Source organism: Electrona antarctica (assembly GCF_951216825.1).
Source record: "Electrona antarctica genome assembly, chromosome: 2".
NCBI lineage: Eukaryota > Metazoa > Chordata > Actinopteri > Myctophiformes > Myctophidae > Electrona > Electrona antarctica.
Genome location: NC_136807.1, coordinates 41467828 through 41491558, shown reverse-complemented (window position 1 = coordinate 41491558; position 23731 = coordinate 41467828). Strand labels below are relative to the sequence as shown.

Here is a 23731-nt window from a genome sequence, read left to right as displayed (position 1 = left end):
CTGCAGGTGACTCACTACCCAGCTGGTGTGGAGTCGTGCCTCGCTTTCCGACTGCGCAAGCAGGAGCCAGTCGTCGATATAGCTCGCTATGCGAACTCCCCGTTGTCTCAAAGGGGCTATGGCCGCTTGAGTACACTTTACAAACACTCGGGGGCTCAAGGACATCCCGAAAGGGAGAACTAGGTATTCGTAAACCCGTCCTCCGAAACCGAACCGCAGGAACTTCCTGTGCGGCGGGTAAATCGGGACATGAAAGTAGGCGTCCTTGAGGTCCACTGACGTGAACCAATCCCCTTTGCGTATCATGCGTAACAGTGCCGCATTTGTCAGCATCTTGAAACGAAAATCCTTCAGATATCGGTTGAGGGCTCGGAGGTCCAGAATAGGACGCATTCCCCCCCTTTTTTCTTTACCAGAAAATACCGACTGTAGAAACCGTTTAGGCTCTGATCTGGAGGTACTTCCTGAATGGCATTCTTGGCCAGCAGGGAAATTATTTCGTCTCGCAAAATGACGGCTGCCTGTCCGCTTGCCTGAGAGAATATTATCTTCTCGAATGTGGGTGGTTCTGCGGAGAATTGCAGCTTGTAGCCTTTTCTCACGGTGTCCACCACCCAGGTGTGTGCGCCGCACTCTATCCATTTTGAAACGCACCGCGTCAGAGGATTTATTGCCAGCCCTAATCTTTTTTGAGTTAGAGTGGGTGCCTCCCGCAGCAGGCATTGTGTTACCTTGGTTAACACTGGCACCATGTTCTGCCGTGGTAAAATGGCGCCCCCTAGCGACGGGGCCATCAAACTGGCATGGTGCTTGTGCCTTTTTGCAGCGCTCTGATGGGCTGTCAAAATATCTGCGTTTCGTCCGACTGCCGCGGATCGTTTCATTGACCTGCGTGGCAGTGGGCTCATACCCCGTGTGTTCTGGCAAGGATTCAAACATTTTGTTCCACACAACATTTTTATTTGAATCAGGGAGGGGGACAGGGGAGGTACAGTATGCAACGACATCTTTTTCGCAAAAATCGGTGCAACAACGCTCATTCTGTCCGGTGCTCTCTGCGCTAGTGGCGTAAAGCCCGAGGCTACTACGCCGCCAGCGTAAGCTCTTCCCAGAACGTGGGGGCGGAGGGAGACGGATTCCATCAACGTCTCCCCGAGGCTCGGCGCAATGTCACTTACGCTGCTGCTTGTTGTTGTTGTGCGTGTGGCGTTGACGCTTCCGTCCCGCCGCCGCGGAAGGAGGCTGACCGTGAGGCCCGGTGTCCTTCTTGCGATCCTGCTGTGACTGCTGTCGGTGTTGGTACTGGCCTCCCGAAGCAGAGGGGGCTCTGGCAGCCGCTGGAGCCTTGAAAGGAGGCCTGGAGCCGCGCTCCCTCTCGTTGTCCCTCCGGTTCATAGAGCGGCCGTACGAGGATCTATTTATTTTGTTACCTGGCGGAGGCTTTTTCTCCGTCGGCATGAAAGCCTGCGCCGCCTGCTTCTTTTTCTCTCTATCTTCGTGCCTGGCCGTGAGATCGGCCACCGTGCCAGAGAAAAGATTATCTTGCAGGATGGGTTGGTCCAGGAGAGAGGCTCTCTCTTTGGTTTCGGAGTGGTTTAGCCATCTAGCCCGTTCTAGTACTACTAGAGTAGCCATTGCTTTTCCCGTCATCTCCGTGTTGTACCTTGTCAGCGCGAGCGCCTCTTTATGGAGCCTCCGTAGCTCGTAGAGCTGCTCCAGATTCAATGCCCTGATGTTTTGAAGATGTGGGAGACAGAGCCCTGGAGTAGTGTGATGGCGTTGATGGCTTTCACGGAGCCCGTAAGCGTCGCGTATGCCTTCTTCACCATTGTGGACATGTCGTTTTCCTGTGTGAGAGCGAATTTTGGCTCTTTTGGCGGGGCGACTTCGGGGACATGTAGGAGATGAGAAGCCAGGAATCTGTCCATCTCGGGCAGAGATTCCAGACCCACTTTCTTCATGGCGACACAATCAAGCTCTTTCTTATGTGTGGGTAGGAAGGAGTGGGTGTATGGGTGCTCCCAGGATTCACAGAGCGCCCCCGTGAAACCCTTAGCCAAGGGTAGGATCTGTTTGGCTCGGGGAGCGTCCGGATCTTTGCCGAAATCATCCCAGGCCGTGTCCGTCGCAGCCGCCGCTGGAGTAGCTTCAGCTGGCCATGTTAGACCGCTGCGTTCGGTAGCCCTCTTGAAGACATCAATGAGCTCTGACTTGTCCATCTCGAGGACGACTCGGGGCCGAGCAGGGGCTCGGTTCTGAACATCGGTCTGGGGTGCCGTGTCGGGCGCCGCCGTGCTCTGTGGCTCGGTTTCATCCGGAGCTGTTGTAGCCAGAGCCTCGGTCCCAGCCCGGGCCGCCGTCTCAGGCTGCATTCCTGCGATGAGAGTGGCTCTGAGGCGTCCCTCAGACTCCGATTCTGACTCACTCTCAGAAGAGCCCTCAGAGTAGGAAGAAGAGGAGCTACCGCTGGAGCTCTGGCTCTGGTCTCCCTCCGAGGACTGTTCTTCATCGCCGGCGTGTTGCTTGACGGGGGAATGACGATCTGTGCGCCTCGTACGTTGGCGAGGCGGGGAGTGCGGGATGTCGGGAGCCGCTGGAGCCGTAACCTCGTCAGCCGGAACTTTCCTAGCTGCTTGTTTGGCTTTCTTAACCGCCCGCTTCGCGCGGGAAGTAGACGGTAGGTCGGCATAATCACCCTCAGAGTAACGAGCGGGGTCCAATGCGTCCCGTCTCTCCTCCGCCAATTGGTCGTCCACCTCTCGGTCGTCTGCCGGCTCTGGTTGTCGGATGGCTCCGTCGAAGAACTGCTTAGCACGCACTAGCCTGCGGGTTATGATGCGTGCGTCGACGCCGTCACACAGGGAGCAGGCACCCGGGTTATGAACGGCGTCGAAGGCGTGCTGCAGGCCCAAACAACGGACACAGTCCTCGTGTTTGTCCTCGCCGGCCATCCAGTTGGAGCATGTCTCACAGTGCTTCTGCAGCACCGCGGGCTTATCGTTAGCCTTGCGACGTTGGTTTCTGCTCTTCCCCGACATCACTGCTTTGGCGTTCTGCAGGCCGTTAGCAGGAGTAGTACGAGGGGAGGGTAGCTTAGCGGGATGCTAACAATAGCTAACACCGGGCGTCCTTTTGCAGGAACCACGCTAAGTTGTTATTAGCTTAGCTTTAGCAGGCTTGTGGCTAGTCAGGGCCGTGTGCTGGCCGTCCAACTAGTAGCCAGCGTAGCTGTAGCTAGTAGCTAGCTTAGCTGTCACTAGAATATAGTGTAGCTGTAGCTGCTAGATTTTTAATCAGGGCCGTTTGCTGGCCGTCTGATTAACAATAGAATTTTATAGTGCAAGGAAATTCTTAACCCCAAAGTCAGGAACTCACCAGTGGTGCAGTTTGTGGAACCAGAATTCGCTCCTGTCCTAGTAAACTCAAACACACTGAAATCAAGACTTTGTAGCAATGCATGTGATCTTCATGAGAAGTTACACAGAAGTGGAGACTAATTGGTTTATTGGCACCTTTATCACCTTTACCTGGGGGGGTGGTCAAGGTGCACCTTAGTCTCAGACCCAGCCAATGGATTGCCTGTGAGTGTATTAGAATGCTTCTGTGATCACGTCAGAAGACGCAATCTTCATAGCGAGCTTCCTCGTGCAGTTTAGTTTAAATTAACTGGAATTTCAAACCAAATCAAAAACCTAATTGATTTATTTCAGTTTCCATTTTACATATAGGTGTGTAGTGTACAGGACATTAAACTCATGACAAGTTGTTTATACATTTTTCATCAGCTTTATCACCATTCAACCCCCTCCAACAAGACCCAGGGGGTGGGGGTGAATGTGTGTGTGTCAGATGAGCTTGCTTATGAGCTCTCTTCATCTGCAGGTTCACCCCGGTGGCGTGTTCTCTCACCACTTTATATTCTGAATATAGATGACTGTCTGAGTTCTAGTCAGTCTCCTCCGTGATGACATGTCATGGCTCTGTGGTGGATTATTTATTTTAAACTCCTTTAACTCAAAGCATCAGAGACAAAAGATGTGCACTGACTTCAAATGCCATTTTCCTCCCACTCTGAACACCCACATTGAGGGTCAAGAGGTGGAACATGAAGTCTGCTAGAAATACGTTGGTTCAATCATATTATTAACAATGTCCCTTTTGAATGTAATTCTGAAATGTTTTGTAGGAGAGGTCGACAGCGACTTTTCTGCCTAAGGAAACTGGCCCAACTGGGCAAGATTAAATGTTACTGATTACTCTTTTACAAAGCCTACATATACTGTAAATTCATCAAGTCATCAGGATCAATCCTTACCCTCTGGAACCTACTTCCGATCCCCCTCAGTCAATACAAACATTAATTTATCCCCGCAGCTCAGTAGGCCTGCTTGTAGGATGATGTTCATGTTTATACCGCATGCTTTATATAGGTGGATGACATAGTCATTGTATTGTTGTTGCTGTTCGGATTATTCTGCTGTGTTACAATTTACAATTTACAATTTAGGCATTTAGCAGACGCTCTTAATCCAGAGCGACTTACAATAGGCAAGAACAAAAAGCATGGGAATACATCACATATGTGTTAATTGGTGAAGTGCTGCTATGTGATTGATTGATTGAAATATTTATTAACATTTTGCAGAATTACAGTACATTTCAATCACAAACTCAATACAAAGACTGTTAACTGTGAGTGGACGACCCAATTAAGCATTACACTTGTTTACAAGAGGGTCCACCTTGTTGAATTCATCAAAACATTTAGAGACGTACAAATAGACACTTCTATATAGTCAAAGAACAGAACAGGAATTCGTCATAGAGGTAAAAAGGGAAAAGAAACATACAGTGAGGGGAAAAAGGGATGGGCAGTCGGTGGGGATTCAGGTTTCGAATTGCAGCTGTCCATAGGTGCCCTTTGAGAGCGGTTTTGAAGGAGTCAAGGGATTTGCATGTCTTAATGACTGTTGGTAGGGTGTTCCACATTTTGGTGGCATAGAAGCGAAAAGAATTTCGTCCCTGTTTGTGCCGAATCTGGGTTGTACATGGTTCGTTGCACTCCCTCTGGTGTTGTGGGTGTGGACTTCGTTGACTTTAAGGAAGTATCTAGACAGGTACATGGGTATCTTGGTGGTGTATCGAATCTTGTGGACCAGACCCATTGCAAGATGCTGCACTCTGTTGTCGACCCTAAGCCATTCCAGCCTGTCAAAGTGGGCAGGGGTGAGGTGGGTTCGGGGGGTGAGGCCAAGTAGGAGCCTGACCAGTTTGTTCTGATGAAGTTGCAGTCACAGGCTGATGTCATGTCGTTTACATATATTAGGAACAGTAAAGGCCCTAGTATGCTTCCTTGCATCCACCTCATGTTTGATGTGGTCGTTCAAATAGAGAAGGCATGTGTCAGTGGAGTGGGATGTTCTGAAGCCAGATTGGAACTCGTACATTAATTTATTTGTGGCAAGATACTTTTCAACCTGTTCATAGACAAACATAGGCATATTGTAAAGAAGATGTTCAAGTAGTTGGCCACATCAAGCTTGTCAGTGATGAGTGATTCGATTTGATGTTTATGTTTGAAAACCTGGTTTTTAGTTTCTGACCGCAGCCTAGTTGATTGTTTAGTAGCTTCCAGAGCTCATGAGGATTGTTTTTGTTTTCCTCTGCTTTATCATTGATAAAGTTACTTTTAGCTGATTTAGTCATGGTAGTTACAATGTTTCTTAGCTTGTTTCGTTGTCTGTGTTATGCCTACTAATTATATGTTTGTGATTATGTTTGTTTGTTTTTATGTTGCTCTGTATGCTGCAAAACTAATTATCCTATTGGGACAATTACATTTCAGGCTTAGGCAGATTAGCCTTGTTCATTTTGCAAAGTGATTAGTGAAATTTTAGCAAGATTAGAGCACCTCCATTAACACAATCAGCGCCGCGATTTCTTTCAAAATAGGAGCTGAAAGCCGGGGACTTCCGTTCCGTACAAAAACCGAGAGGCATAATGTTGCTTGCTTACCTCGCTATGATTACGATCGAGTCTCTCTAGAAGCGTTAATATTTTAAACGAGAGGCATGTTTAAGTCAGAAATGAAGACCGAAGTATAGCCATCTGGTCAAAACCACAGAGAGCTCCCTAGATTAGGAGAGACACGCCTTTCTTTCGGAGCGCTATAAAACCAAGGAAGCTCTGAGAAGGAAGGGAAGTGGTCACGTGACTGGACTGCGCCATGACACTTTCATGGGAGCCAAACTCACACCGGAAGTGCAATGAATACATGGCAGTGAATGGAGCCGGCTGGACCAGCTCATAACAAACATTATTCTGGACCAGCTCATAACAAACATTATTTATGAACAATTGAGACCTTTTGTAAAGTAATCACTTCTGGAAAATAACAGAAGACATATCACAGGTTGTTTTCTAATCACTTACTTTTCGATGTGCACAGAGTGCACAGTATATCATTTTATCTGAGGATCTAAACAGCAGCAGGTATAGTTTCTGGCTCCGAAGTATCGCGAGATTTGGCTGCCAGACAGGAAACGGTGGGAAGTCTCGTGATACTTGATGCGTTCAGAAAGGTACTTTGTGCTCTTTAGACCACCATCTATAAAAATTACACAGTGTACACATCGAATAACAACACAGCAGACAATAATGTGTTACATGTCTTCTGTTATTTTCCAGAAGTGATTACTTTACAAAAGGTCTCAATTGTTCATAAATAATGTGTGTTCATGAGCTGGTCACTGAGCTCTCATTGACACCAGTGCATTCTGCCAAACTTCCGGGTAGTTTGACTCGGCTCCCATGAAAGTGTCCATGAAAGTGTCATGGTGCAGCCCAGTCACGTGACCACTTCACTTCCTTCTCAGAGCTTCCTTGTATAAAACAAGGAAGTGAACGGCAGCGCGCATGCGTGAACAGCAAGGAGTATGGTGCAGAAGGCACCCCCCCCCCCAAAATAAATCTGAATATTGTTTTTTTTCGTTTGATATCAATGAAAAAGCGCTAGGACGTGTGTACAGGTCCACTGGATCCATTGGTTGGATTAGTTATGACGGTTCCACACGTCGTACGGTCTGACTATGTGCACTTATGCAAAAGATAATATTTTAGTTTCCAGTCTTGATACACTGTCAGAAATATAATGGTGCACTTAAAAATACACGGAACACAGCACACACTCGACGATGTGCTCTGACTAAAATAATAATGTGCTCTGACTAAAATAATGATACAATGACTCAAACTTCCTTATTGTTCTTTCCCTCTTCCTCCCCTTGTCTCATCCGTCTCTGTCCCTATAGGATCATTTCTAGATTTTATACTCTGTAGTAGGATGCATCCTGAAAAGTACTGGTTTTCAAGCTACCAACGTGGCGTGTAATGGAGTATAAATTAAGCTTAAGTCTGTACCTGCCCATCTCCCCTCCAGGTGTCTCCAGCCCAGCCTACAGGTGGCCGTCGGCGGCGAACAGCAGAGGACGACCCAGATGACCGGAGGCAGCGCTTCCTAGAGAGGAACCGGGCCGCAGCCTCACGTTGCAGACAGAAACGCAAGATATGGGTTTGCTCCCTAGAGAAGAAGGCTGAGGAGCTCAACTCCATGAATGTCTCTCTTGCAGTGAGTAACGATGGGGGAGTGGTTGTAGACAGGTGGTGGAATTAAGGGTTCTACATTCTTTAAAATGATTGAATGATTGATGAAAAGATTTTTTTTCCTGGTCCATTTGTCTCAAAGAATGTGGAGAGGCAACTATCGATACATACTGCCACAGAACTCTTGTGAGTTCTGAACACCAGAATCTGCTCAATGAATCTGCCCAGAAAAAATGCGGCTCACTCGGTCGGTCTTGAGCCACTGAAGCTATGTACACTTGTACAGCCAGTGCTGGAAGTGGTGTTTTTAATCGTTGGATCTCCCTCCATCACGCTGTGGGAAATTTGACATGGCGGTACAGAGGTTTTGCTATTGTGTCCCATTAACATTTGTTATTAACAACGACTGTATGTCTGTGAAGTGAAGGTGGTATGAGTCAATTCATCTTTGTCTTTCTTGTGTTTTCAGAATGAGGTGTCTCTCCTCAGAAATGAGGTGGCACATCTGAAACAGCTGCTCCTGGCCCATAAAGACTGTCCTGTCACCACCCTGCAGAAGAAGCATGCCTACCTAGGTGAGACGTGCATAAATACACTGTATTTTGTTCTTGCTGGTCACATCGTTCTTTTGTCTCTCATAAGTTGTCCAATGGAGGCATTTCTTGAAGGGATGTTGAACTTTGGCAGAACCTTTGGCCATCATGTTATAAATCAAAATATCCTAACAAATAAAATGTCTGTCTCTCTCACTGTATTCTCTCACATTTCATTGATTGAATAATTTATTAACAGTTTGCTGGAAAAAGCACAGTTCAATACAAGGTCTGCTAAGAGGATTTACAGTATAATCCAAGAAAGCACTATGGCTTGTTTCTATTGGGGTCCTTCATATCTCAAAATAACACATTAAGTAATGAACGTGAACAACATAGGTTATGCCAATATATATATTTTTTGGGGGGGAGGGGGAATGGCTGTATTTGTTATATTAACTTTTGAATTTGAACACTATTTGAACTAATATGTTAATATCATGCCAGGGGAACCCGTACATCCAAATGTTCGACCAAAACGTCACATAAAATGGCATGATGGCTGATGTTATTGTGAGCTAGCCAGCCATTTTCAGTCCATGTGAGTATATCTTATGTAATAGCCTCCTCTTGTGTCTGTGCAGCAGCAGAAGAGAGCATGAAAGACAACTCAGAGCCTACAGGCTCCCCTGCCCCGGTGATCCAGCACAGCTCCCTCAGCCACTCTGCGGTGCCCAACGGTCTAAGCTCGCGGGCGGCGGCTGAAGCCATGGCCATGTCTGTGCTGGCGGGGATGGGCCAGCAGCAGAGGTCCGAGGGGGGACACTCCCACATAATCATGGCCTCACAGTCCCAATCTACTGCCAGATGATGAGCGATGCTGCCACGGCCCAGACTTGGCTCACACTCACCACCCAGTTGCAGGAGAGGAGCAGAGAGGGCACCCCCACCACACACACACACACACACCCCTTTTTGGTGGTGGTCCTTTAGGTCCCAGGTCCCCTTTCTGTTCCCCCGTTATTTGTGATCCTCTCTCCCTCCTCTCCACCCCTCCAGTGGAGCCATAATGCTGTGGCCTGGAGCTCAGCAGCAACAGCAGCCTTCTGGGAATGGACTGAGACTATTGAGAGAGCTTCCTGTTCACTCTGCCATAGACTACAGGGGCTGGACTCCAAACCTTCTTCTCACTTGTTTTCCTTCCCTTTGCTACCAAACCCCCCACCTTAACTCTCCTTACCCTCAGTCAAACTGACTCTTCACTGGACTGTAGGACTGCATTGCTTGTTCCGCGTTTACTGCCGTATTGAACTCCTCATGTGGTCAATATTACTACAATACCTGCACACATTGTGCACACATGCAGACACAGTGTAAAAAGTTGTATAAGCGTCCTTAATTAAGTTGGACACAAAACACCGCACACAGAGCTTGACACTGTTGCAGCAGGGGATGGTGCCTTGCTGTCAACGAACTTTAAACACACACACACACACACACACACACACACACACACACACACACACACACACACACACACACACACACACGCATGCTTGTCTCCAAAGAATTGAAAGATGCAATAGTTGATGACACTTAAATCACACAGATGTTCAGGTCTCATATTAAATGGAAGCATTTCCACTTCTAGGTAATCTCAACACACCCCAAAACCTTACCTCATATAAATCCCTTTGTTAAGAGTGCGTGTGCGTGTGTGTGCATCAGAACACATCAGTTTGCTTATTCAAGGTCTGATACACTAATAGGTAGATTGTTAGCATGTGACTTTTTTCAATTAGCTTGTTATGTTCTTGACATGTGCAGCTATCTTTTTATTTTAGCACTGGCACATCCAGCTTGGGCCATACAAACAAACTAAGATTGTTCCAGAAGGCCTAGTGTCTTAGAATCAGTTACTGCGGTTATTCATAATTATAATCTTTTAACTGAATTTCTTTCTATTGTGAACGGAATTTACTTCCCCCTCTCTTTTTCTGCTTTAAACAGTTTTAGTGTTTATGTGTTTCAAAGTGTATGCCGTTAACCATCTAATGACTGTTTCTATGCTGTCATTGGCCGGTCTTGTCGCTCGAAGGAATGCGTGTTACGTTTCTTGCTGCGACTACGCAGCTAGTATACAGTAAGTCACTTAGGTCTGTACAACCTTTACACTGCAAACCGAGAGCTTGTTTTTAATTGAGTCATCACATTTATACTCCCGTTCAGAATGGATGTGTATGTACGTAGACGGAACGTATAATTCGCTCCGTACTTGTGTCGAAGTTCACCCATTTCTTCCGCTAGATGGCAGGATAGTCAAAGATTTGTCTTTACATTCTTTCTTCTTCACTGTGTTCTGTTTGCGGTGTCCGTCTTGCAGAGAATCTCTACTGCCCCATGGTTCCCTCATGGTTTCCTCCTGCAGTACTGCGTTGTACGGATGTGTATATTACTATATTTCACATCTATTTTAGACGGTGTGCTAAAAGATGGATGAAATGAACACAGTACGGATGAAGAGGATTTGTCTGTATCTATGTCCATATTTAATGTCATAAGTGGGCCTTAAATATACATTAGCATACCTGATTCATACTTAGTTATGCATCGGTGTTATACAAGAAGATGGTTGCATTGTAATGTGTTGTGAGCTTGTTGATCAGCTATTTTTGGTGCGTGACCTGGCAAGCAACAAAGTATAAATTAGGCATTTGTGTAACTGTACTTTTAACTCTATGAATGGTTGCCTGTCCTTGCTCCTTGTTTGCGTGCGATGAAGCCCTTAGTCTCTTAGCTCTGTACCAAAACTCAAACTAAGCCATAGTGACCATGAATCAGATCTCTGAATTGCCCAAAGACCCGGTGCCCTGTACTTGTTTTGGGGCAGAACGTAAATAACTTGACTGTTGTTCTGTCTGTGGTTCAGAGCTCTCAGTTAACTAAAACAGTGGTCCTTACTTGTACTCTCTCTCACACACATGCGCGCACACACACAATTTCTAATAATTTTGCCTTAAGATCACATCGGTGCCTCTGACACCCCCACTCAAAAAGGTTTTTGCATGGAAAAACAGTGGAGCCTTAATAAAATTGTCTTAATTTGGTAGTTTTACCAAATGAATATCCATTTAAGTGAGGGATGGAAGACTTTGTGAAATTGACAAATATGCCTTTTTAAAATCTGCGTAAAAATTGCTATTCAGTAACCAAGTCTGATAAGTGTTCATGAATGATGGAAGTGTATATTCTTCAGGGATCCCCCATTTTAACTAGATTTATTTTTTAAAACAAACTTAGTCAATACAAATCAATACAAGCTGGAACAAGGGATTTTGTCTCTTTAAAAGAAATTGATGTATATCTCTCCCCTTTGCCTGATATAACCATATATTTGCAATGTCATGTTGCAAAGCAAAGATATCAGTCCATGAACATAAGGGCATGTCTTTTATGCACTAAGGTGATGCAAGTTTTATTTTTGTTGATTGTACTTTTGTTTTCTGCAGAATTGTATTTGACGTCTTTATACAAAGTCTCATTGATATGAGAATATTTTATCTTTAATCTCTCGCTTGTATCTCTATCTGTACACAAACAGGAATTTCTCTGTATAACTCGATACATCTCACACAATTGACTGAATCTTTTTGTCCTACAGTCCCAATGGTGACCCTGGCATTGTGCCAGCGCTATATTTGGCTGGCCATCCCCTATAGACGATTGTTCATATGAAATGAAAATGCAGACTATATTCAGCTTTCATGTTCGTAATTGTCATTGGCACTTTTTTCATTCATTTCCTTGTTTCTTTTGTGTGCTATTTTCAGCACTGTAAAACTCGCTGTCATAATGCTTCTATCTCATTGTACTGATGATAAATATAGAAATTGATTTGTTTTAACACATGCATTTCTTTGTTTCCCAAATGGAATGTCATTAGTCCAGACTAAAAAAAAAGACTTATTTTATCCCCATTCTTTCTGTCTTCTATGATGAATTTGAACTTGCCTTGTAACTCTGATTGTAAGTCAGCTACGTTATTTAATTGGTTGAATAACAATCCTCATCTTGGTCACTGGCATACAGTAGTGATGTGAATTAGAAATGTTTATGAAAATAACAGTTTAATGAAAACGCAACAATGTTAAAGTTTCTCATAGTATTTTAATGGTTTATTCACACTCCTGTTGTTGGCCTTGATCAGTTCAGAAATTGTCCTTGTACTGTACATATCTGTACTATATGAATATATTTACTTTACTTTTCCATGCATGTCCAAGTGGAATACTATGAACACTTACAGTGCTGCCGTTTTAATTAAAGAAAATACATCTTAACATTATGAGTTTCTTTTTATGAGATTGTATTCATCAATAACTTGCTGTATTCCAAATACCATATTCTCAGAAATAACTCAATGGTTAACCCGGAGATCATTTTATAAACTTTAAAAACTTTATAAACTTTGTAAAATTGTAGTAAATCATATTTCATATCTTATTATCCATAGAGCTATTAAACATATTAAGACGGACGTAGTTTAGAATCATGCGTTTGCCTTCACCTCAGCTAAAACAATGGAAGATGTACCTTTTCACCTCTAACACAAGAGGGAGTAACCGCTTTGAGGTTTGTGCAGACTTGCACATGGAGGGTTACAAGGGAGGGTTGCAGAGAATGTGTATTGTCTAGGTCCCATATGTTGGGAAGGCAGTCTGACTCTCACTGTGATTGATTGGCTAGTTGGTTGTCGGGCAACTTCTGATAATCTTAGCTGTGTGTGGAGTGGACTCGAGTTGACAACAAATAATATGACGGACATAACATGCATGCTATTTTAGAGACGACAATTCCCCCAAAGGTTTTGTTAGATTAGGCCTACATTAAAGCTAGGCAGTTAGCTCTGCGAGCCAGCAGTTACCTGACTACCTCCTACTAGCCAATCACAACGCAACCGACCGTCCCTCTGAGCTATGGGATCCAGACTAGCCATTAACGCACAGGCGACGTGAATGATGTCACGTGACCGCTCAATGCCGTTGGTGCCTAGTTTTTCCCATTATGGCGGAGGGGCCAGTCGTGCGAATGGATTGTCTCTCCCAGTCTGAAGCTTGTTTTGTGTCTTGAGTGGGGTGTTTTTCGCAACAGCCCGGCTTCTTTTTTAATTAGAGTACACTTGTTTTTATTCCGTTAAGTCATGGCAGACCGTGGCGTGGATTTGTCGGGTCTGCCCAAAGAGGTTCGAGACCATTTGGCGGAGCTGGAGCTAGAGCTCTCTGAAGGTAAGGAAGGAAAGGGGGGGATGCTAGAACTCATTTCCCACGAGCTATTCATCTTAGCTGTCTAGCTGCCGGTGTGTCAACTAATCACTTGCCGTGCCATGTCTATGCCTGCTATTTGTATTAAATGTAGTTGAACAGGGCACAATCACAAAGGTGAGAACCAACGCGGACGCGCTGTATTTAATTTCAGCAAATGTGCCAGCCACCTTATTTTGTGCTAGTACAATGTGTGATAGCTGGCTGACTGTGTGTGTTACAAGCTAGCAGTACATGACAGACACAGACATAGAAAGAAAGAGAAATGGTTCAACGTGCTTCCTGTCTGTCTGATTCACACGTAACATTGACATTTTAAACGGTACGATTATTAGGCTGGGTCTGTAATACATATAGTGTGTGTGTGTGTGTGTGTGTGTGTGTGTGTGTGTGTGTGTGTGTGTGTGTGTGTGTGTGTGTGTGTGTGTGTGTGTGTGTGTTGACAGTCTGGGATGGCCAGAGGCAAGGTCTGACTGTCAAGCTTGACCTTTTTTCCTGCCCCATCTTATGACATAGACATGATTTTATCCTATTGTTTATACATATTTCTTGTCATGTTTGTCAATATTCTCTAGTGAACATGTTTTGACGTGGTTGTTTCTTTTGATTCAGCTCAGTTTTCTTTCTGAGTGAACATGAATGTACTAATGAATCATCCGAGATGAATTGGTACCTGTGTGAAGGTTGCTGTTAGTTAGTGTTGACAGATTGAATTGCACAACTCCTGGGGACTCACTCACTCCCTGTGTGGGCTGGTGAGTGGTGACTACTGCCAGTGTATCCTGCACACTCATTATCTTCCATGACCTCACCTGATGAAGCTGTTTCTGTTATGAAACCAGGCCACATAACGGTGAAACCACAAGTGAAACTTTGTTGGGACATGGCCTTATGAGTTTGATACATGTCCGTAGAGAGAGTATCCATCTGTTTTTTGATACATGTTCGTAGAGAGAGTATCCATCTGTTTTGCCACTTGAACGCCTACATACTTTGTTGACCATGTCCGACGGGGCTCTATACAGTACAAGCTCCTTCTAGTACAAGCTCACAATGTGACACGCTTTTGTAGATCTGCTATTTTCTCTGAATGTTTGCCCCCAGATGACATTTATCGTTTAAATGGTTCTTATTGAAATTATATACGGTGTACCTGCATTGTTGCTTGTTTCTTATTACTAAGCTAACTACTACAGTAGTTCTCTGCCGGTTTATAGGGTTGAGGATGGGTGTATCTATTTGTTGCCATTTGCACAAGTCAACACTTCAAGGCACACAGCCCTGAGCCCCATCACCTTCCACCTATAAGAAAGAACAGCTGTTTGGTTCCTGCCCTGCCCTACACCCACCAGCACGTCCATGACAGCCCCTCCCCCTCCCCTTACACCTAGGCTGCATTCCTCCAGCTGAGAGGACCAACTCCATCCGCCCCGAGCGGATTCGTTGATGTCTACTCAGGCATGCTATTTCACTGGTCATGGAGGGAGACATTTGGGTAGCCGGAACACTCGACCCCCATTTTTCCGCAGACCGCTCGCCCCCAGTGGTTCTTGTATTTCCTGTAATCGTTTTACTAAGGTTAAGGTTAGGAATAAGGTTAGGTTTTTTCATACTTTTACTGAGGTTAAGTTTAGGAATACCTTGTGGCAACCATTCTGAGGTCACCGGATGAAGCGGATTTGACCCAGGGCGAGTGTTCTTGTATTTGAAATTAGCCCTAAACACTGCTGTTGCTAACTAACATGTTAGTTAACTCAATAACAACATTAAACAATTGTTTTATTTGCCTTCACAATCCCCAATTTAGCCACAGTGCTTGCTAACTAATTTCAATTCTTCCATTATTGTGTGTGTGTGTGTGGTGTGGGGTGTGTGTGTGTGTGTGTGTAGGGTGTGTGTGTGTGTGAGACTATTGTCCCATATGTGTGAGGTGTGTGGCAGTACCATAAGCTGCAATTTCCCCCATTTCTAGATTACAAGGCCTCTGCAGAACTGAGCGGAAATGCCTGTGTTGTCGGGTTGCTCGGAGAAGAACACAGGATTGCCAAACGGCTTCTTAAATAACAACCAAGTTCTGCTAGCCCCCAGTGACCATGGGGACACAATGAGTGCCATTCAGCTGGTCTGAGCCGCTGTGGCCAGGAGCTGTGCTGGCATTTAGGCCATCGACTGAACTCGGTCTTTGTGTGTGGCTGGAATGAGCTGCCAGTGCCTACATCGGCAGGGAGGGGCCGATGACGGCTCCTACTTGGGAAAGTGACGTGTAGCTGTGTATACTACAGCAAGTGGCAGTGTAGCCACCTCAGGAAGAAGTGGGTGTGTCGGCCTCTCCCGAGTACTACCTGTTTGACATTTGGGGAGCTAGCTGCCCCCCCGACCCCCCCAGGTCCTCTTCTGTCTGTCAAATATGTTAGAAGCATGATATATGTGTTGAGGAACTTGGCTGGTAACCGCACTACCGCGGTGAGTTTTCTGCAGGTAAAGTAAGGCAGATTTAGTCTAGCGAATCTACAAGCCCACAATGCATCACATCGTGCCTGCTGTGAGCTCGTACATCGGCTGTCTTGACTCACGGCAGCGCCATACAAATGGCAAACAAAAAACTACGCTAAATATAATAGAGGGTAGGGTATGCGCGTGACATCATCATCATACCCGCCCCCGGAAGTTATGTGTGAAGTGGGAACGCCTACTGAGTGGCAAAAAATGACTTGCGGATTGCATTAAATATGTTAAACTCACTTGTCACTTTGACACTCACCTTGCCACCCACTTTATGCATGCGCAAGTAGTATTTGCCTAGAACAAGGTGTTGCAGGCTCTCTGCCTAATCATTCGCATTGACATTTAAATCCACTGCAAAGTGTGTGTGTGTGTGTGTGTGTGTGTGTGTGTGTGTGTGTGTGTGTGTGTGTGTGTGTGTGTGTGTGTGTGTGTGTGTGTGTGTGTGTGTGTGTGTGTGTGTGTGTGTGTGTGTGTGTGTGTGTGTGTGTGTGTGTGTGTGTGTGTGTGTGTGCTCGCGCAACTGTGCATTACAGAGCTCTAATTAGCCATTTCTCTACTCCACCCTCCTTTTAACCCTCCCCTATTCAACCCTACTGACCCTAAGCATCATAATCCTATACCATTATTATGAATGGCCAAGATAACAGGATAGACACCTATGTGTGAAACCGCCCCCTTGTGTGTGTGTGCTCCCCCCCCCAGTGACGTCTGTCTTATTGTTTGCTTGTATCTCTGACCACTGACCAGTATGATTTGAGTCACACTCCTGCATTATTGCCAGTTGCTTGCAGCCATCTAGGCCAGTCATCATCCAGTGTCCGAATGCAGCAGAAGCGGACTGCGCTGTAAGGGAGTGGGGTCAGCACTAGTGTAGAGGACATACAGCAGCAGTCGCATTTAAGATGGGTCTAGTCAGAGGGACAAGAGCATCGGCTCAGTAACCCAGCCAGAGCGCCAGTCATTTATCATCCTCCCTGAACACAGTGAGGAACCACTGCACCCAATCTCCGATGGAGTCCGTCTTAACCCATTTTGACCTGAGATCAGATTCTAAAAATGTCTTCTACATCCTGACAGTTTTCTGAAAAAGCTATGTTTCTATGTCAGTCGTTCTTCTATTTTTCAAAAATAGCAGACCTACAAGCTTGTAGCGCGCCATGAGCTTGCAGATCTGCTATTTTTCAATAGCTAAAGCATAACATAATACTAACACCAAAAGGGGTTCCCGCCCAAAATGGGTTGCTTCTGTTATGTCAGTGCTCTGTACAAATTGGACACGCATTAAGTTATTTTATGTGTGTCGGGCCGAAGGCTAAACTTTGCAACAGATTGCAGACTAGTTGTTGAAACAGAGGTGATAAACACTTCCGCATGAGAGGACGATACATTACTGAGCCATGATTCGAATCTAAGGGGGAGGTCAACGATGAGTCGCTGACGGATGAAAAAGGGAATAGGGGCCGGGATTCTTTCAAAATAAGACATGGCCGCTTTTACTCTGTAAAACGTGTGTACACACGTCATTGCAACCCGTTGATTGGATTGCTTATGACGTGTGGGCACGTCGGGTGGACTGAACCAGTTAATGTGAAGATGTTGTAACTAACACGTCTGTGGATTCACTTTGCCATAGATGACTTCACCTTTGACTTTTAACTGCACCGCCAGTTGTCCTGTGTTGTGTGTTTTGTTTGGGATTGAGGGGGGGTATTTGGAATTATGTTTATGCAGCCTCCTAACATTTTCAAGCCAAGTCCAATAGTCATAGATTTATGATGAGAATCGTGAGATACATTTGAAATTGGAAGTACGTATAGGCCATTGTTCTAATAGGGAGTCCCTAATAGCTAGGTCAGAGCCCAAGAGGGCAGAATCATGTTTCTTGGAACCTTCATGGAGCCAAAGCCCAGGGCTTTCAAGCAGATGGGAAGTGGAATATCCCACCAGGCTTGATTATGTTTGGCAAGGGACCGGGTGAAGGGTCTCAACTTAAGTGTGTGTGTGTGTGTACACAAGCACATGTCTGTGTGTATTGCATGTGTACCTGTGCCCCTTCCCTCTTCCAGGTAGGGGGGGGGGGGGGGGGGGTGTGGGTGTGGGTGTGGGTGGGTGTGTGTGTGGGTGGGTGTGATACCAAACTGTCCACCTTGTAATCAGTTCCAAGAGCTGTACTGACATGCTTGGTTTGCCCCCCCTTGCCCTTCAACATCAAGCTATATCGCTACTGTATCCCAGTATTGTGTTTTCTGTTTTTGAGGGGTGCTAGCCCCCTGCTGCCACCCCCCCTTACGCAATACGCATGCCCCTCTGGGGCAAAAGGGGAGGGGGGGGGGGGGGATCACACTTGGGGATCACACTTGTGTAAAGTGTGATCCCCAAGTGTGATTTCCCCCCCCCCCCTCCTCTTTTGTGTGGTAATTGCATAAAACTAAACTGGAGGACTAGCAGCTTTTAATGTGACATTAACCGTAGATATGAATTTTGAGCTAATCTGACTGTTTGAAAGGTTTCTTATTTACAGATGAGGCATGCCCTGTATGCTTTCCTACTGTCTGAGTCACTGCAGTTAAGGTGTGTCTTCTCTTCAGGGCATGGACAGTCACCACAAAGTGAGAGAACCAGTTTTGGGGCTTCTGCGTTTTCTCTTGTATATACAGAGTTATAGAGTTCGCGCTCCATCTTTCACAACCACAACGTTGAGTAAGTCACACTCACAACTCAATGATGATGAATGAGGGGAAAATTAATGGTAGTTTTGTGTCGGATCTGAACCCCCCTGGCCTTTCTCCACAGCGACTTCTCATACGCCCACCCATTGGGCCGGCTAACCTTTAATCTAGGTTATTATATGATTATACGCTATGTCTGAGACTTGAACAACTGTCCTTGTAGATCATGGGTGGGCAGAATATATTTCCAGGGGGCCATACTGACTTCGATAAAGTGAGTGAAGGGTCACACATTGGTCTTAAACTTCAAACACATGGTGCTGAATTATGTTAAAACGGCATGATTTTGGTAGACAGTAGACACACTACTTTACAATAGGATCAACAATATTTTACATTATCAAAGTATCAAACACATTGCATTATGTTATAAATAATATGGTTTCTCTGTCGCATTACATATGGATGGAATACGGAATGCAGGTAGGTATGTACTCTAATGGTACATATTTTTTATTTGTTGACTTCCCCTGTGTGTTGTAGATGGTTCTTCATTTAGTCGGAGACCAGGGACACGTTCTGGCACCTGCGTACCATAACACCACTCGCTCACTGACTGACTCAACTACAACAACTCGGTCATCACAAGAGAGGAGCAGAGAAATCAAGGCCCCAGAAATGCAACATTGACACACACACACACACACACACACACACACTGATTGATAGCTCCAGGGCTGAATGGTAAGATTCATTGGTGACAGTACACAAACAGTGCCTGTTTTCTGTGTTAGTGGTGGTGTTCTCAGACTGGGAGCTGATGCTGAGCCCCCTGTCCGAGCTCCCCGCCAGCCTGTATCCACCGAGAGGGAGGCCATGTGACTGTGCTTAATGCTGAAGAATGCTCTTGTGAATATAAATAGAGCTGGCCCGGCAAGACAAATTCACTTTCATGGCTGAGGAGTAAACAAGCGTCCCTTTGACACAAAAGGCTCCACCATTGCCATAGCCGAGCCCCCCTTCAGAAGACCAAGGAGTCAGTCCTAATTGTGTGTGTGTCTTTGAGTCTCGTGCTCCTGCCTTGCGGGCAGAGGTCCCAGTGCATGCTGGGCACCGCTTCCATGTGCGCCGGCCAACTGGTCGTCTGCCACATATGGGTCACTATTTTAGCCATTAAACCTGCGTGTGAAATACAGCAGCCTGATGGTGAATTGACTACCTCTGAGCCATCAGCCTACTGTCCGGTGCCACGAGGACAGTTGACTACCTCTGAGCCATCAGCCTACTGTCCGGTGCCACGAGGACAGTAGGCTGATGGTGAATTGACTACCTCTGAGCCATCAGCCTACTGTCCGGTGCCACGAGGACAGTTGCTATAGACATGTTTGTTAATTATTAAAAAAACTTTGAAATGAGAAGAGTTCATGGCTGTAAATGGACATCCTCACTGCTGGTGCTGCTGACTGCACCGTTTTACAGTAGGTGTGGTGCCTTTTGGTTGTTAGATCATACACAACCAAATCCTCAGTGTTCATTTAACATGTGCGAGATTGTGGTCAATCTAGTTACAAATGGATACATTATCAGAGAGGATAAGTTTGTTTAGTAGTACTAGTGCTCAGTCTGTATATCACTAGTAGGGGCAGCGGTGGCCGAACGGTTTGCGGAGCGGTCTTGTTATCTGAAGGTCGCCAGTTCGAATCCCCGGACCGGCACGTTAAAATTACCACCGCTGAAGTGCCCTTGAGCAAGGCATTGAACCCCTACCATGAAATGTTCTATGAGCAGGGTCTGGCTGTAAACAAGCATCTCGAGCTTAGTCCATTCACCCTGGGTAAACAAAGAACTTTGCTTTTGCTTTGTTTTTTTCTGTTTTTTCTCACACTCTCTTTGTAATTTTCTGATTCCCCATCTCCAGTATCTCTCTCTGTTATCTCAGTTTCTCTCTTTCCTCTCTCTCTCTCTCTCTCTTGGCTCCACAGCTGATCTCAGCTGATCATTACTCTTCAGGGAGTGGAGAACACAGGGCATTTTCTCAGCTGCCGGTCAGTTTCTATATATAAAAGGAGAAGGAAACCAAACCTCAATTAGGAGGTGTACTGTATATATAAAATTTGGTCCATAATAGGCCAAGAATTCACCCAGTCAATCACCCATGAATGTTTCTTTTAATAAGTGTCCCTGCATTTGAATGGCCCTCCCGAATCTCTATGCGGTTAAAGGAGTGTGGTCAAGATTCCCAGTGAGCTGAAGTCCTCAGGAAACCCCCGCAATGGCTGATCCGTATCTCCCTCCTTGGCCCCTCAGAACGCATTGTGTTAGAGCCTGGCCCGTAGTCATGGTCCCCCCCCCCCCCCCCCCCCCTTTAATTCAACTCTCCAGAGTAAAGGGGTAAAACAAAGGCCACGAAAACACATTGAACGGGTGTGGTCTTCAACTCTCTTAACCCCTGACTGCCAATAGAGACAGCATGTGTACTAGTTCAGGTCTACCCATTGTCTATTCATTGGCTTGAATGGAAAGGATTAGCCTTAAATTATGACACCCAGTTCTAATTGGTGTACAGTTACCACTGGAGCTGCTTTTAGTCCTTTTCCAGAGATGAGCTAACAACGCAAGGCCTTGGCTGGTCAGTCTGTGCCATGTTATTGTAGGCTACATTTGGTAATGTTAGTGTTAAATGTGTGAAGTGCAATTAAGGGCTTGTTTTTTTTGTGTCACTGTGAGTAATGACAATGCATATTGAAGCAGCAGCTAGCAGTTATTTTTCTTCACATTTCTGTACAAGTAGTTTAGGCCCTCACTCACTGCAGGGTTTTCTGTTTTGCATCTTGCCATGCACTGCAACATGCACACTGATGACACACTGATGACTGTTGTCTGGATGTTATCAAGAATCAGATGGCTTTAATGGCAGAGGAACACAGATGTTGATTTGATTCACTGTCTGTTGTGCTTGTGTTTTTATTAGTGTCAGAGTTCATGGTGTGCACGATGCCCCATTAACACGATGGGCGTTGAAATCAGCTGTCAGAAACTGTCTTTGCAATTTGCAAGTTGTCTAGAGTAGAAGAGTGGATGAACACCAAACCAAGTACCTCCAAAAACATTCACATACATTTTATTTAGTGTGACTCTGATGATGATCACGCTGAAACCTACATACAGCATACAGCATAGATAGAGGATGACGGATGCCACAGGCTGGCAACATGAAGTCCATCCTTATTCTCTCTGCGTATTGTACTAACCTCTTCAGACGGAACGCAAAATGTTTTCTTTAAAAGCACTCCAATTTTAATGGCTGGTGTCTGACTCAGGTTTCTCACTCTCCCTACTACAAAAACACCGTTCCCTAATCCTTTAACTGCCTGTGTGGAAGCAAGGAGGCTGCAGTTAACATGATCTCACTACCATTTGCACCCTGTGATGAATAAGCACCACGCTCTCATGTGAGAAGAAACGTTTTATTGCTGACATGAAGTTTTTTGTGTTTCTTTTTACTGCATGGGAGACGCTTGTACGGGCCTAAATTCCACCACATTAGGCATATTTCTTTATTTGTAGGGTGTTGAACGTCTTCTTGAACACACACCTGGAGTTGGGGGTGTCATTTTCACGGGACGAGAGAGATTTCCATCCTGGTGACGGGCTGTTTAATGACTGTGTGGAGTGGGGGGCTGGGAGGTCAGGAACACAAGCTGTCCTCAAAATGAAACATAGGTGCCAGGCCCTGTCCTGCAGTTTTATTGTTGCAGAAACTCAACATCCTGGTCATCAGTGTTCCTCAAAGGCCTCTCAAGGGTCGTTATGAGCTTTTAATATTGATTTAATGACTCCTATGGTTGGTTAACATTGTCCCCATCTACATTAAACTCCTCTTACATTGTGCAGCCATGTGCCAGACCAATAAAGGATATGGTCCATCCAGGTCTATATATTTGTCCTATATTTGTACTACTATATCAGTGGTTCACAAACATTTCCATGTCATTTCCAAGGACCCAGATGGTCACATCTGATAAAATGTTGTCCGAAGGACTCCCATAAGATCAGCTATTTATTAATAAGTCTTATCTAATTTCCTCAAAGAGTCCTCAGACCGCACTAACCCATTTAGGCCTGACCACTCGGTGCCACTCGGTGGCGCGCTATGAGCTTGTAGATCTGCTATTTTTCAATAGCTAAAGTATAACAAAATGCTTAGTTAATACACCAAAAGGGGTCCCCGCCCAGAATGGGTTAAGAACCACTTATCTATGTTTTATTTAGCCACCAATGGGCCAGCCCAGAATGACGATTTTCCGCGACATGCACACATACAAAAATAATATTTTTTTAAATACCAGTATCTGTTCACACACTAAATCAGTCAAGAACTAGTGTAATTTTGCAATAGTTACTACTAGGTCTAGTCTACCTGTGCTATGTTATGATGCCGTCTTACTTACCTAGTGGACATGCATGTTGAAGTTGATGGCCAATGGACCAGACGGGTGACGGCGTAATGACACGTGTGGCTCTCTAACCCTGAGGTCCGGTGGGTCTGAGCCATGCTGCCGTACTGACCCAGTATCCGTTTACTACAACACCACTACAGCGCTGAAACCCGATGCCTCACACACACTCTCACTGCTCCAATTCACTCTGGTTACCCGGCAATGCTGCAACACTGCTCTGTCATGCAGCAAGCCCGTCTGTCTCAATGACTCTCAATGACCTCCTCTATTTTTCGAAAGAGCATCTGTATTGCCGTGCACCGAACCAAATAAGAATGTCATTCAGCGGTTGCCAAAATCAAACATATCAATAAGTTTAGAATATTGTGGAGAACTATTTTATTGTTGCTTTCAAAACCTTGCAAAGGGCGAGGTTGCGTGCACTTGCCATATACAAGTAATGGAGCGTGTCTTGAGTGTACAGGGTTTGATGAGGTCAGACCAAGATGTGGAATGTCAGGACAGCTCCATATATGGAGATGTAAGGGTGGCAGTGGGGGCAGTGTCTTAAGTTTACAGGGTTTGATGAGGGCCCAGGTAGGGCCGGGCCTTAATTTTCTGGCCTGTTGAGAACTCTAGTTTTCGCCGGCTGCTGGGCACGG

General features: G+C 45.5%; 1 protein-coding gene across 3 annotated transcripts in view; it reads left to right on the top strand.

The window, feature by feature from the left end:
- Positions 1-23731, top strand: part of LOC306939852 (disco-interacting protein 2 homolog B-A) — a 109948-nt gene that overhangs the window by 29937 nt on the left and 56280 nt on the right. For 2 of the 3 annotated variants that reach the window (XM_079524609.1, XM_079524608.1), the window contains exon 1: positions 13208-13420. In XM_079524609.1, coding sequence (XP_079380735.1) covers positions 13336-13420 — 85 coding nt within the window. In that variant the 5' untranslated portion in view covers positions 13208-13335. Of the gene's footprint in view, positions 1-7438; positions 7628-8071; positions 8178-13207; positions 13421-23731 lie in introns of those variants that run through there. The other variant, XM_079524611.1, reaches the window with a different exon arrangement.